The sequence below is a fragment of the Oncorhynchus clarkii genome, chromosome 13, assembly GCF_045791955.1.
Source record: "Oncorhynchus clarkii lewisi isolate Uvic-CL-2024 chromosome 13, UVic_Ocla_1.0, whole genome shotgun sequence".
Classification (NCBI taxonomy): domain Eukaryota; kingdom Metazoa; phylum Chordata; class Actinopteri; order Salmoniformes; family Salmonidae; genus Oncorhynchus; species Oncorhynchus clarkii.
In genome coordinates, this window is record NC_092159.1 from 47,357,362 (window position 1) to 47,371,475 (window position 14,114).

Here is a 14,114-nt window from a genome sequence, read left to right on the forward strand (position 1 = left end):
TTATTACCCCTTTTATTTGCTAAAGACATTGCCTCAGCTGGCCACAATACGTTTTTGGTTAGACTCACCCTGTGATGTTGCAATCTCCTGACTCTAAGCCTGGTCACTGGACAATAGGTAACAAAATCCTTGTTGGGCCTCAGATCTGCCCTCTGAACTCTGGCATGAACACTCAGGGGATCAGTTCCCAGGGGTCTAGTGTTCTCCAGCTTTACACTGAGTTCACTGTATTACTGAGCTTTAGCAGGTAACACACCACGTCATCTTACTCTCTTAAAACAAGTTAGAAAAAGAGAGAATGCGCACTAGGCTGTGTGTGTGTGAGAGACGGGCAGGAATGTTTGATTTATCAGTGAAACTGGAGGGAGTGCTGCTCGGTACCTCGCCTCTCCCTGTCTGAGTCTTCCTCTCTGTTTGGGTGCTGTCCGGAGGCAACCCTTCCTACCTCCACCCTTTCCCTCCCTCCCTCTGAGTCTAGTCTGCAGGAAATAAAGAGATTGAGGAGGAGGACTGGAGTGCCCTATGGGGCCCTGCTGCTCTCTGGGAGCGCATGAAGTGGCCAGCTCAGCTCAGCTAGACGAGGCCAAAGACAGTGGGAGTCTAGAGTAGTCAGTCCTTAGAATAAGCTGTCACTGTGTATTATGGTGTGTGGATATAAAGATCAGGATGGCTGCTACATGACTGTCAATTACTCCTGCTCAGTGTATGACTCTCCAAACAAATCTTTTTGAGAGCTATGATTGTGTATTTGCCATATTTTATGACATTATACCTAATAAAAGGTTGTCTGGTTTTGTATAGTACAGTGAATGGCAGGTGTTTGGTAGGTGTTACGAATCCCTTTTGGCCCGACAGTCTAGGGGGGATAGTAGTGAGACCCGTAACATAACTCATGTAAATTATAATTGTGACAAAGTAAAAGTGTGAACGTAATAACCAGGACAACTGAAATTATACCGTCAAACTCAGGGTTTATTGTAAAACACACGGTAATGGGGGGAGCAGGAAAAAGGGGCTGAGCTGGACCCAAGGAAAGAAACAAATATGCAAAAACACCCCTAAGCTAGACTAGCCTATTTCAACAACAGCTAACTAACTAACCAAAAATACAGTGGGTGGTCCGCCCAGTTCTAACTAGTGTGTTTTAACAAAGTTTACCTACGGGTAGTGTATGCCCATGGGCGACTTGTCTTGGTTTCCCCTTTTCCCACCAGCAAACACCATAAGCAAAAACAATACTCACAGGAGATGACAAAGTGATTTGGAGGTGCTCAAACAAAAGAAGAGGTTAATTAATACACAAAGAGAGAGATCTACATACATGGCATTTACAAAGATTGAGCTCTCCTGAAATCTACAAAGAACAGCTATCTACTAACATGGCATTACAAAGAGATTGAGCTACTGAAATCTATAAAGAACAGAGATCTACCAACATGGCATTACAAAGAGATTGAGCTACTGAAATCTATAAAGAACAGAGATCTACCAACATGGCATTACAAAGAGATTGAGCTACTGAAATCTATATAGAACAGCTATCTACCAACATGGCATTACAAAGAGATTGAGCTACTGAAATCTATAAAGAACAGCTATCTACCAACATGGCATTACAAAGATTGAGCTCTTGAACAAACAAATGATGGGGTTTTTAAACCATGGGGAAGGAACTGTGATAGGGTAGGAAACAGGAGGAGGTGTGTCTTCTGATTGATGGGTTGATTGTTGACTGATTGGGGAGTGATGATTTTCACCTGTGAGGGGAGAATGAGAGAAAAGAAACACACACACACACACAGGATACACACACAGGATAACTGTATCCGTAACAGTAGGTGTCCCAGGCAGAAATAGGTTTGCTGAGTTGTTAGAAATGACTGGATTTCAGTGGTTTTGGCCTATCCAATAATATATGATCCTGTACTTTTTGGGGCTAGGTAAATCCATTTAGCCAGGATGGGTTGTTGCTCCATGATTCTCCTGTCACAGACTCTCTGCTTACCCTCTCTCACACTTACTCTCCTCTCTCACACACATAAGGCGTCAGCATGCTTCAGTTCGGCCTGGCGGCTAGCCGTCGTCAGCTAGGCGAACCGAACGAGTGTGTTGGCGTACTCTTTTAATAAAAAGACCTTCGCTTGAAAGCAGTAATAGTACTGTTTGTCAATTTTGAGACGCCGCGTAGCCAGTATCCACTTCCTCAAAATAGTTTGAATTAATCTAAGATAACTCAAGAAATCTGTCATTCATTTAGATGTTTTTACCAATCACAAAGGGGTGTAGACTTCAGCAAGAAAAAATGTTGTGTGCCCGAACAAGAGAAGAAGAGAACTAACCGAAGTCCAGAACGTCACAAAATGCTGTCATATAATATGCATACGATCTTCTGAACTTTTCCTTCTGGGAAACATGCGGATGTCTTTACACACTCTGCTCCTCTCTCTCACTCCCACACACACAACCCTTTGTTGCCGGCTGTACAGCCTGGTGTTTATGACCCTGCTCAGGGGGTGAGTGTGCCCACTACGCCCCACTAAAGTGCAAAAGGCCAGCATGCAAATAATTCTCCAGCTCTGGCTCCATAAAGGGCCTTTTGATTCTCTCTTTTTATGTGTCTGTGCGTGCGTGTTTCTGTTTCTGAGCAGAAGAGCCTTCCACTGCCGTGGTTCAGAAGTTCACTCTCATGCCAGAGATTTGGGCAGGAGTCAAGGACCTCGTTCACTACCACCACAGATCATACTCATAGCTTGTCTTTTGATTTGGAGGTTAACTGCTCTACAGCACTGATGTGTTATCACAGTTACAGCCACCCACTGAGGTGGTCGTCTTAGCGGTTAGGGACCCTACACAACTTGGTTGTTCATTTATTGGTTTCCTATAGTCAGCAACACGTATCCTCTTATGAAGGAACTTGCATTGAAATGTCACTCCTGTTAATAAACAAATAAAGAACCTTCCTGAACCATTTAAGCTGAAGACATGAGGTCTATGGACACCCTCATTGCTCAGTGCAGAATGAGACCGACACTCAATCTATTTGCAGATGTCTCTTGCTGTAACGCTCGTCTGAAGAAGAGGACCAAAGTGCAGCACGTGTTCATGATAATTTATTCAAACTGACCACTGACACAAAATAACAAAGTGGAACAAGACGAAACAGTTCTGTCTGGTGCAGACACAAAACAGAAAACAACTACCCACCAAACACAGGTGGGAAAAAGCTGCCTACGTATGATTCTCAATCAGAGACAACGATAGACAGCTGCCTCTGATTGAGAACCACACCCGGACAAACACAAAGAAATAGAAAACATAGAAATAAAGAAACTAGAATGCCCACCCTAACCAAAATAGAGAATAAAAATCTCTCTATGGCCAAGGTGTGACAGTAGCCAGGTGGGAATTGGAGGTGGCATGGCACACACCTGTGAGCTGGCAGAGCCCAGCACGGCAGGGCCCACGGAGTTGCCCACGAGGAGCGTACGACAGAGCCGTTTGAATGGAGAGCCTGGCGGGACGTGGAGGAAGGGTCACTGGCTGCACCTCAGACAGACAATGTGGCACCTACGAACACATCACACCACCCTCTGGCTCTGCCCCCTCGTGTGCTTGTTCAGAAATACCACCTCCACCTATGTCTGTGGGCACATGGCAGCTTGTTTAACTTGATGTGCTTCCCAGATGACCTCAGTGTGTTTACCTCTCGTTCTCCAGTCAGCAAAAGGAGGGAGACAGAATTCCTGCCTGGCTTTATTTTGAGTTTTTAGGGTTTCTAGTTATATATTTTTTTCTGTGGTGTTTTGTTTTTGTGTACCTGTACGTGTTGTTACGACCCCAAGTCTCAACAATGATCTTTCCCTCTCCAACTCTTCTTTTTCTCCATCCCCAGCCGTCAGATCCAGCTGAAGGAGCAGGCCCAGCAGGCACTAGTGTCTCCAGGTAATCTGCCAGAGGAGGCCGAGTGCCTCACGGTGCCCAAGTACAAAAGGGACCTGGTGCAGAAGCTGAAGATCCTCCGCCAGGAGCTGTCCCAGCAGCAGCCCCAGGCAGGCCACTGTCGCATAGAGGTGTCCCGCGAGGAGATCTTTGAGGTGAGCCCATCGAATTAGTGTTATTCCCTCAGTTCTTGAACACAACCAGCATTATTGAGTCTTTAATTAGTATTACTGAAGAGGTTGACTATCCCGATCCTGAAGGAAAGCATCAACTCTGGACATTTTCCTCACTCTTATTTACACTTGTAAAAGTTTATTATACCAGATAGTTTACCTCACTTTCAAACCTCAGGCAATGGTTTTCCCATCCTCTACTTCCCTCTCCTCTCAAGGTCGTTGCTCGTCATGTTTCTGCCACGGCGTTATCCACCACGCTATTATCTATGATGTGTGAAGAGAGTATGTTCATATCCAAAGCAGAGCTCGTATTTGAAATGAGGCTTTTGTGAAGTGCACTCCTCAGTGGGGGAGGTTTTCTAGTTTGGGAGGTGTGGAGCCTCATCAGAGTAACAACACCTGCAACAGACTACATGACCCTCGTAAAATATGTGATGGAATGTGCTGGAACAGCTTTGTCTGTTAATCTGAAGGAAGACGTTTTTGTTGGCTGATCTCAACACGAAAGGGAGATGGGGGTGGATTTTAAGGCTAGACATAACTTCATTGCTTTTCTGGACACGCCGAGCTGTTAGAAATACGACTGTGTGGGCAAGTGTCAGCTGGTGGACTGTCAAGCTGTCTCAGTGTGTACATTCTATTGAAGATAAGAGGCCTTATTTCTCTGGTGTCACCGCTGACACATCCTCAGTGTAACTGGAGGGCACGGTGGACCAGCTCTGGGGGGAAAGCGGTGTTATTGTTCCACTCTTCTGTCTGTTTACTATTATTCTCCCAATCCACTTTTAATGAGACTGTCCCCGACACTTGGAATGTGCTGGACATTGTGGGCCTGTGTCTGCAGCTCTCGGCATGTGGGGTGAACGCACCAACCCAGAGTGGGGTGTAATGATCCCAGTCTCTGAGTACCAGGGGGAAAGTTTGTTACTAAAACACCGCTGTCTAATGTTCTACAGAAGCCCCCTCTGGCGAGGAACATGGGGTGTTTCTCATCATTGTTTCAGGACAGTTCCTTCTTTTCTTCGGTTTTTTTTTGTCTTCAGCTTGAAGCAATTTGGAATTGCACAGGTCTTTGGTCATTGGTTTGCATGTTTAAGACAGGCAGACAGGCCGGGCTTGGCCAGACTCATGCTCTGCATTCCTACGCCGTTTCCCATGAGCCACTGAGACTGGGACAGTGGTGGGGGGGTGGTGAGACTCACGGGATAGCTTGGTGGAATGTGTCACGTTGGGGAATGTCCTCTTATCACCCCCACCTCCTGATAATGCGCTTTGATTAAGGGGGGAATGGACACTCAGGTTACTTTCGCAGGGGAGGAGAGGGCGTACATCATTGCTAGGCAGGCAGGGGCCAGCCAAGCTGGTCCTAAATGACAGAGGACAGGAATGTTTATTCTTTGGCTCAGTCCCCAGAGCCAGCATCACTCACACACAGACATTACAGTGCAGATAGATGCATCCCTCTGGCCACAGACCCTGGACTGCACAGTATTTACCAGATGGTCTCTGATGGAAGTACTCCGTAGGCTTGGGGTTAGAGTCCTCCATCCCAGTCCTGTTCGTTACAATGGTGTATCTCTGTATGTGTTACAGGAGTCTTACCGCCAGGTGATGAAGATGAGGCCGAAGGACCTGTGGAAGAGACTGATGGTGAAGTTTAAAGGGGAGGAGGGGCTGGACTACGGAGGAGTAGCCAGGTAGGAATCCACAGCAAAGCATGAGGAAAAGTTATGCTCAATATGCATCATCATGGAACAAAGAAGATTTCTATTGTTTGTTAGAGAAGTAAATGCACCAGGTCTGGAACCAACAGGACCTGAACAGCTTCTACCCCAAGACATTAGACTACTAACTAGTTAACCAAATAGCTGCCCGGACTATCTGCATTGACCCTCTTTGCACCAACTCTTTTGACTCAAGCATATAGCCAAGTTATCTCATTGTGTATTTATTCCTCGTGTTATTATTTGTTCTATATTTTTCTCTCTCCGTTGTTGGGAAGGGCCCATCAAGTAAGCATTTCACTGTTAGTCTACACCTGTTGTTTAGGACGTATGTGACAAATAACACTTGATTTGATTTTGATTTGAATGCCACCATCTGCTGAAACAAGGTTGGCCCCCAAGGGGTAATATTGATTTAAAGCACTTAATCTGAGAATTATACTTCTGCTTTTTAAATTGCCATTGGGTATTCACTTTCTGAAATTGATGTTCCCTGCCTTGAAAAAAAATGTAATGGATCAAGAGATTTAACAATGGATGTTCTCATCGTCTGTCTCTCTTTATCTGTCCCTCTCTGTGTCTCCTGTGTGTGCAGGGAGTGGCTGTATCTGCTGTCCCATGAGATGCTGAATCCGTACTACGGCCTGTTCCAGTACTCCCGCGATGACATCTACACCCTGCAGATTAACCCCGACTCGGCCGTCAACCCGGTGAGTCAGAGGCCCGGACGCCGCCACCAGCCCGCCCCGCTGTGATGTGAAAGACCAGGTCACACGGACCGCTCATCTGCTCTAGTCTTGCACAATATTTCTGCCTCTTGTCTCTCCTCTGCCTGTTTATTTGCTTGGCCTTCCATTTCCCTATCAGCTGTTCTCATGCTAGATGCTAGATCTCCTGGAGACTGGTGATGAATTCGGCAACTATTTCATTGCTGTGTTGAGAATCTTTACTGCCTCTATAGCATTTGGTTATTAAATCCATCATAAGGGAAATAGTTTACAACTGCAAATAGTTTGGATGCTGCTGCTCACCTTTTGAGTCCTAACCTTTGGATTACGCACTGCAATAAATTCCCAGCTGTAAGAATAGCAGGTATTTATTATTTACCAAGGGCCCAATCCTAACTTAAGACATGCGTGAGGAAATCTGAGTTATAGCGCAAATCTCCCACCGACATCAATGCATGACTTAAGAAAACATTTGAGTTACATGCATCTTAAGTTAGGATTCTGCTTTGAGTTGCTCAATCTTGGTAATTCTCCTTAGACTGGGAAATGCCATGCTAAATGGATGTACTATGAAGTGTTTAAGGTGTTTCTGTCCCCCTCCCCAGGAGCACCTGTCCTACTTCCACTTTGTGGGTCGTATTATGGGCATGGCGGTGTTCCACGGCCACTACATAGACGGGGGCTTCACCCTGCCCTTCTACAAACAGCTGCTGGGGAAACCCATCACACTGGACGACATGGAGTCAGTGGACCCAGACCTCCACAACAGCCTGGTCTGGATCCTGTGAGTAGGAAGGAAATGGGAACAACATCCTCACACAGACCACGATGCGCACACAGAGATTAACATGGTTTTTAATGACAATAGTTTGTAATGGCTCATTTTAATTAATCGGGTACTAATTTGGTGTATGTGAACTATAACATCGACTGGTGTACTTTTAAAGTCCCTAAAATAACCACTCATGATCATGTAGCTACACATGACGAGCTCGTCAACTGAACTTTGATCCATACATACATTAACATTCCCCCTCCCCCAGCACCATCTCTCTCTAACCCCCCTGTCCGTCTCTCTCACCTCTCAGGGACAATGACATCACAGGCGTGTTGGACCACACCTTCTGTGTGGAGCACAATGCCTACGGGGAGATCATCCAGCACGAACTCAAACCCAACGGCAAAATCATCCAGGTCACCCAGGACACCAAGAAGGAGTATGTCAGGTGAGTACTCCCCCACCGACCCCTCCTCACCACACAGGAAGAGAGCTGGTCTAGCAGTCGACAGTCAAGCCCAGCAGGGAGGAGATACTGTTGGATTTCAGATGAGCTTAGCTGCAAGTGACCAGCCACAGTTAACTGACCTAGGATCAGGGAGTGAAGTACATGTGAAAGGCTTTGCTATACCCCTCAAAGAGGCTCAGAATCATGGCTATGCCTTCACGTTCCAGTATGAATCATCGATCTCTGACTCTCTCTTTCCCTCTCCCGCTCCCTACAGGCTGTATGTGAACTGGCGTTTCCTGCGAGGCATCGAGGCTCAGTTCCTGGCCCTGCAGAAGGGCTTCAACGAGGTCATATCACAGCACCTCCTTAAGGCCTTCGACGAGAAAGAGCTGGAGGTGTGAATGAGACACATCCCCAGACTAGCAGTACTTACCTTCACTGTCCATCCCTTACAAAGGACTGCATTCTCCCAGACATCCGCATTTTCCCCATCCATTTCCTCCCTACAGTTTCCCTTTGACTTTCATTTCACATTCTCTCCCTCTCTCCACCTCAGCTCATAGTGTGTGGCCTGGGTAAGATCGACATCAACGACTGGAAGTCCAACACGCGGCTGAAGCACTGCACCCCTGACACCAACATCGTCAAGTGGTTCTGGAAGGCCGTGGAGTCATACGATGAGGAGCGCCGGGCCAGGTTGCTGCAGTTTGTTACCGGCTCTTCCAGGGTCCCCCTGCAAGGCTTCAAAGCCCTCCAAGGTACCCTCATAGCACTCACCCTCCTGGGACATGTACAGTAGCTACGTAGTTAGGTTCTCAGTGTTTCACTGCTTCACTGGGAGAGTTGCTAGCTTGCCCTTGTCCACCCCCTTTAGGCATGTAATATTGATTGTTATGATGGCTTATAACATTTGTTATGACAGCGTAACGAATGTTTATGCCAGAGGGAGATGGTGAGGGTTGTTTGTATTATACTCTACTGTACCCCGAGGCAGCTCAGCAGGCCTCAGAGTGTGTTGTTGTTGTGAGCTGAACCCTCTGTCCAGAGCAGGCTGAGCGGAGTCCAGTAGTTCAGTGAGTCCAGTCTGTCAGACAGGATGCCCAGAGAGCACCCAGGCGTGCGGAACACACTGTGATCCACTGCTCTTCCTGTCTGACATGCCGCTTCACTCTGCTCTTCCATGTTACATAACAGGACCATCGCTGCTGCTGGTCTAAATACCAAGGTCCGCGCAGGCCAATGACAACATGCACAAACCCAGTGCTCTTAGTGCCCACACTTGGCGCCGCAGAGTGCTGGGCAAGCTGTCCACTACAGTACTGTCTTTTGTGTGTGAGTGAAGGGTGCTCTGCCGTTGTGCTTCACAGTAACTGTTGATAACTTACAGGTGCTGCAGGCCCACGACTCTTCACTATCCACCAGATCGATGCCAGCTCCAACAACCTGCCCAAAGCCCACACCTGGTGAGTGTCTGCCTGCTCTGACCCTACAGCTTGCCCTTCAGGAACAATGTTTGCCTTTGTCAAAGCTGGGAAGGGCACTTTGATATATCAACATCATGCTTTAGGTTTAGGTTTCCAGACATGTATCTGTTAACCATGAACATAGAGAGGTCCTAATACCAAAGGCTCAGGCTCAAGTCTCTCTTGCCCTCTGTTTGTTCAGCTTCAACCGGATCGACATTCCTCCCTACGAGAACTATGACAAGCTGTATGACAAGCTGCTGACTGCTATCGAGGAGACGTGTGGCTTTGCTGTGGAGTGAGACGCTGCTGACGCAGGGGTCGGCAGGAACAAGGAGTGGAGGAACTCGACCATAGTCAGACCCCACCATCCAGTTCACCCAGGGGAAGGGGGCGTCTGTGGTCCAGTGGCCCAAGGACTCTCTCGCCCACAATAGGGACATGTGGCCAGGCCGAGGGGGGGAGGCAGAGGAGACCTGAGCGAACAGTATCGTCTGTCTAGGGGTTTCCCCCCACCCCCCTCTTTTAAAAAATAGCATTTTCAGCTGCTAATAACTCAGACTATTTACTAACTTGTGGAACTGCGAAAATGGCTGGCTCTTCCTTTTTTTAAATAAGTTTAGTTTTAGCATTATAAAAAATAGTCAGTATTCCATGTAGCTACTTACCATCTTACCAAGCAGAACATGAAGTCCACAACTAAACAAAACATTGGCCACATAAACAAGACTGGTATCACTGCTTTGATGGAGTACATTGTTACCCACGGTTACCAACAACACTGAATGGTGCTTGCTATGTTTGGAGGCAGGGACTGAAGGGAGCATGAAGGCTCCTTAGCACCCCCTGGTGACTGAATCCTTTTCTACCACTGAGGACTCTTGGGGCATCTATCTTCACTCAGAGGCTGGACTTTGGAGCACATGTTCAGAACTTGACCTTATGGAGAAAGACATGCAGGGCCCCATTGTCAACGACCCTGTCCAAAGAAAGCAGGCTGGTTTTCAGCGCTCCATTCCCAGAAACCAGTGTCACACGTCTGACATCTAAGCTTGTTTGGAAATTTAAATGAATAGCTTGAATGGTGTTATTTTTATATAATTGGAAAATGAAAAAAGAAACACTAAAATTATATATAATATATATAATTTATTTCTGTTATATTTCAGAAAGCTTTTGCCATTATTCCAAAAAAAAAAAAATAATATTAAAAGTGTTACTATTTAAGCTTGAAAGAAGTACACTTAGATTGCTGTGGGGGAAATCTTTACATAGCCTCTTTCCTACAAAGTAAGTAGAGAGATGGTCTTAAGGGTGGGTTGTCTTTAATACACACAGTCCTCTGAGTGCCATAATACTTTTGACTGAATCTTTTCAACTATTTAGATATTAACCTGACCCTTTAAATTCCAGTGACATCATCCAGTAGGTACTTGTGATGGGGTATGTATGATGAGTTCCATAGACCTTTCTCATGATTTCATGATTGTTTCTACCATGGTGATCTGCTCTGTCCCCACAAAAGAATGGCTAAGAGTCCCTGCTACCCTGGTGCATTTTGTTATGTGAAGATTACACACATCCTTTGTATGTGCTACTCTTGTCATTCTGGCAAATAACTACTACTACCTTCCAGTTATGGTCTTCTGGTGCTAAATAAGATATTGGCAACCAGTCTTATACCTGGGGCTGAGATGGGCGCATAGCAAACTACATACAAAAAGTTGCAATGAATTGAACAAACATCACTCTGACCTCAAGCCACATTCTCAGGAGATGTCATATTAGTTGTTGTATTATTTGGGAGCTGACGTGGTCAGATACAAAAACTTTTCCTCTGTAATGGTTGAATGTCTTATACAGTACATTAAGTTGAATGGCTATGAAGTCTACATTTGTCATATGTATTGTAACCCAACAGTAGACATTGACATGTGATAGTTGGGTTTCTATATCTATCTGAATGAATGAGATGAACCCCCTAATTCTACTCACCTGAACCTAGCTCTACAAGTATGGGTTTGGGGGAGAACATATTTATTTTCTACTCATTCAAACAAATTGTTGAATGTTTTCTTATTTTTTTTAATGGCTGCCTGTCTAGCAATCTATGACCAATGGACTGTTCTTAAAGTTAGCATACATTGAAAATGAATTGCTCATCTTTTTCTTTTATAGAGGTGTATGCAAAGTGACGTGTCCTCAGATGGTGCTTTGTACTGTGATAGGTTATTGTTTATTAATGTGGATCACACAACCTGTAATTTAACTTACGTTTCTTTTCAAATTCACACATACAGAACTATTTGTCGCCGTATGTACTAGGTGACTTCTATCTATTTACCAGATAGGTCATGGACTGATTGATTTTATATCTAAACATAATAATTTACTTTAAGTGGCACAAAAAGATCCCTCGGCAGTCTGTTTCTTACACAATCTCTCTGCATTACTTCATAGCTGCCTCCCTGAAGAATGGAACTTTTTATTAACAAGTCAAATTTTAGATGCAGCTTTTTGTTGCTTAATTTTTTTGCATGATCCACAAGCAGGACTATATCTCTTATAGCTGACTGATGCAATTAGATGTACTTAACACTATCATTTTTGTAAGAGTATTTTATTTTTGTGTGTCATTTAGGTCTAATTAAACTTGCCTTTGTCAAATAATATGAGGCACCTTGTATGTGGCTGTGCCTTGTCTTTTGTCTGTGTATGTGAGAGGTTTTGGGGGCTTTCAAATGATTTGAGCTGAATTTCGCAGTATTCAGGAGCTCAAATTGAGCTGTGCATTAAATTTCCTTTGATCATCATTGACGTCACTACAACTTGATTGGAGTCCACCTGTGGCCAATTCAATTGTTTGGACATGATTTAGAAAGAAACACACCTGTCTATATAAGGTCCCACGGTTGACAGTGCATGTCAGAGCAGAAACTATATCCTGAAGTCCAAGGAACTGTCCTTATATCTCTGAGATAGAATTGTGATGAGGCATATATCTGGTGAAGGGTATAAAACAATTTCTAGAGTGTTAAAAGTTTCGAAGAGCACAATGGTTTCTATCATTGGAAAATATGGAACTACCCAGACTCTGCCTAGAGCTGGTCGTCTGACCAAACTGAGCAATCAGGCAAGAAGGACCTTGGTCAGGGAGGTGACCAAGAACCCCAATGACCACTAACAGAACTACAGAGTTCCATGGCTGAGATGGGAGAACCTGCCAGATTGGTCATTGGTCAGCGAACAATGAATGGAGCAAAATACAGGCAAATCCTTGATGAGTACCTTCTTCAGAGTCTAAATGACCTTAGACGTGGGCAATGATTTATGTTCCAACAGGACAAATACCACAAGCATACAGCCAAAGCAACACTAGAATGGCTTCCAAACAAGAATGTGAAAGTCGTTCAGTGGCCAGCCAAAGCCCTGACTTGAATCCCATTGAAAATCTGTGGAAAGACTTGAAGATTTCTGTTCACTGCATCTAACTTAACAAAACTTGAGAAAATCTGCAAGGAAGAATGGGAGAAAATCCCCAAATCCAGATGTGCAAAGCTGATAGAGACATACCTACAACGACTCAAAGCTGCTAGAGACATACCTACGACGACTCAAAGCTGATACAGACATACCTACGACGACTCACAGCTGATACAGACATACCTACGACGACTCAAAGCTGATACAGACATACCTACGACGACTCAAAGCTGATACAGACATACCTACGACGACTCAAAGCTGATACAGACATACCTACGACGACTCAAAGCTGATACAGACATACCTACGACGACTCAAAGCTGATACAGACATACCTACGACGACTCAAAGCTGATACAGACATACCTACGACGACTCAAAGCTGATAGAGACATACCTACGACGACTCAAAGCTGATAGAGACATACCTACGACGACTCAAAGCTGTAAGCGCCACCAAAAGTGCTTCTACAAAGTATTGACTGGGTGTGTATAAATTGAGCAGTATTATAAGAGCCTGGTAGCAGCAATTGTGATGTGTGCTAAGGTGCAGAGAATCAGCAAGTGATCAGTTCAAGTGTTCAGCAGTCTGATGGATTGTAGATAGAAACTGTCTCTGAGCCTGTTGGTATCAAACCTAATGCTCCGATACGGTCTGCCTGACGGTAAGGGAGAGAACAGCTCGTGGTCGGGGTGTGTGGGTCCTTGATGATGCAGCGTGCATTCCTCAGGCATCGTTTCGAGTGATGTCCTGGTTGGGTGTAAGCACGGTCCCAGTTATGTACTGGGCTGTCTTCACCACCCACTGGACGGTAATTCCACAATCAGTTCCTTCGTTTTGTTGATGTTGAGAGAGAGGTTATTTTCCTTAGCAACTGTAATTGAGAACAGTGTACATGAAGAGTATTGTCTGCTAATGTGTCTCTGACTTCAAATCAGGAAAGGGGATATGAGAAGGGTTACTTTGGAAATGAGAAAGATGACATTGGTAATTTTACATACAGTATAAGAGCAGGAAATGTTAAACAAAATCTGGAGTAACGGCTGTTATTACAATACTACTAGTTCGATTACCATGATACAATAAACAGGTCAGTTTAGGGTCGTGTTTCATAGAAGATTAAGTATTGTAGCACACTAGTATGTTATGTCATCCTTTAACCAACTTTTAAATCTTGACATAGTGGGAGCTGTAAACGCTTCCATTTTAATTTGAGCATTTATTTGAATTAGAATGAGTCTGGCATGTCCTGAGCAGCAGAGGCGTGAACTGAAGTGCTTTCATCAATGATGATGGTGGTGATAGGAGGGGGCTTGGAGAATCAGTATCTATTTGCTCAGAGAAAGGAATGGGCATACATAAGGTAAT

At 45.0% G+C, this 14,114-nt stretch overlaps 1 protein-coding gene across 1 annotated transcript in view; it reads left to right on the plus strand.

The window, feature by feature from the left end:
- LOC139364926 (E3 ubiquitin-protein ligase SMURF2-like) overlaps positions 1–11,945 on the plus strand; it is a 54,797-nt gene extending 42,852 nt beyond the window's left edge. The window contains exons 12-20 of the mRNA XM_071102164.1: positions 3,893–4,094; positions 5,709–5,812; positions 6,435–6,549; positions 7,173–7,351; positions 7,656–7,793; positions 8,071–8,191; positions 8,353–8,554; positions 9,184–9,259; positions 9,462–11,945. Of these exons, the coding sequence (XP_070958265.1) occupies positions 3,893–4,094; positions 5,709–5,812; positions 6,435–6,549; positions 7,173–7,351; positions 7,656–7,793; positions 8,071–8,191; positions 8,353–8,554; positions 9,184–9,259; positions 9,462–9,561 (1,237 nt within the window). The 3' untranslated portion in view covers positions 9,562–11,945. The remainder of the gene's footprint in view (positions 1–3,892; positions 4,095–5,708; positions 5,813–6,434; positions 6,550–7,172; positions 7,352–7,655; positions 7,794–8,070; positions 8,192–8,352; positions 8,555–9,183; positions 9,260–9,461) is intronic.
- Positions 11,946–14,114: the final 2,169 nt, after the last annotated feature.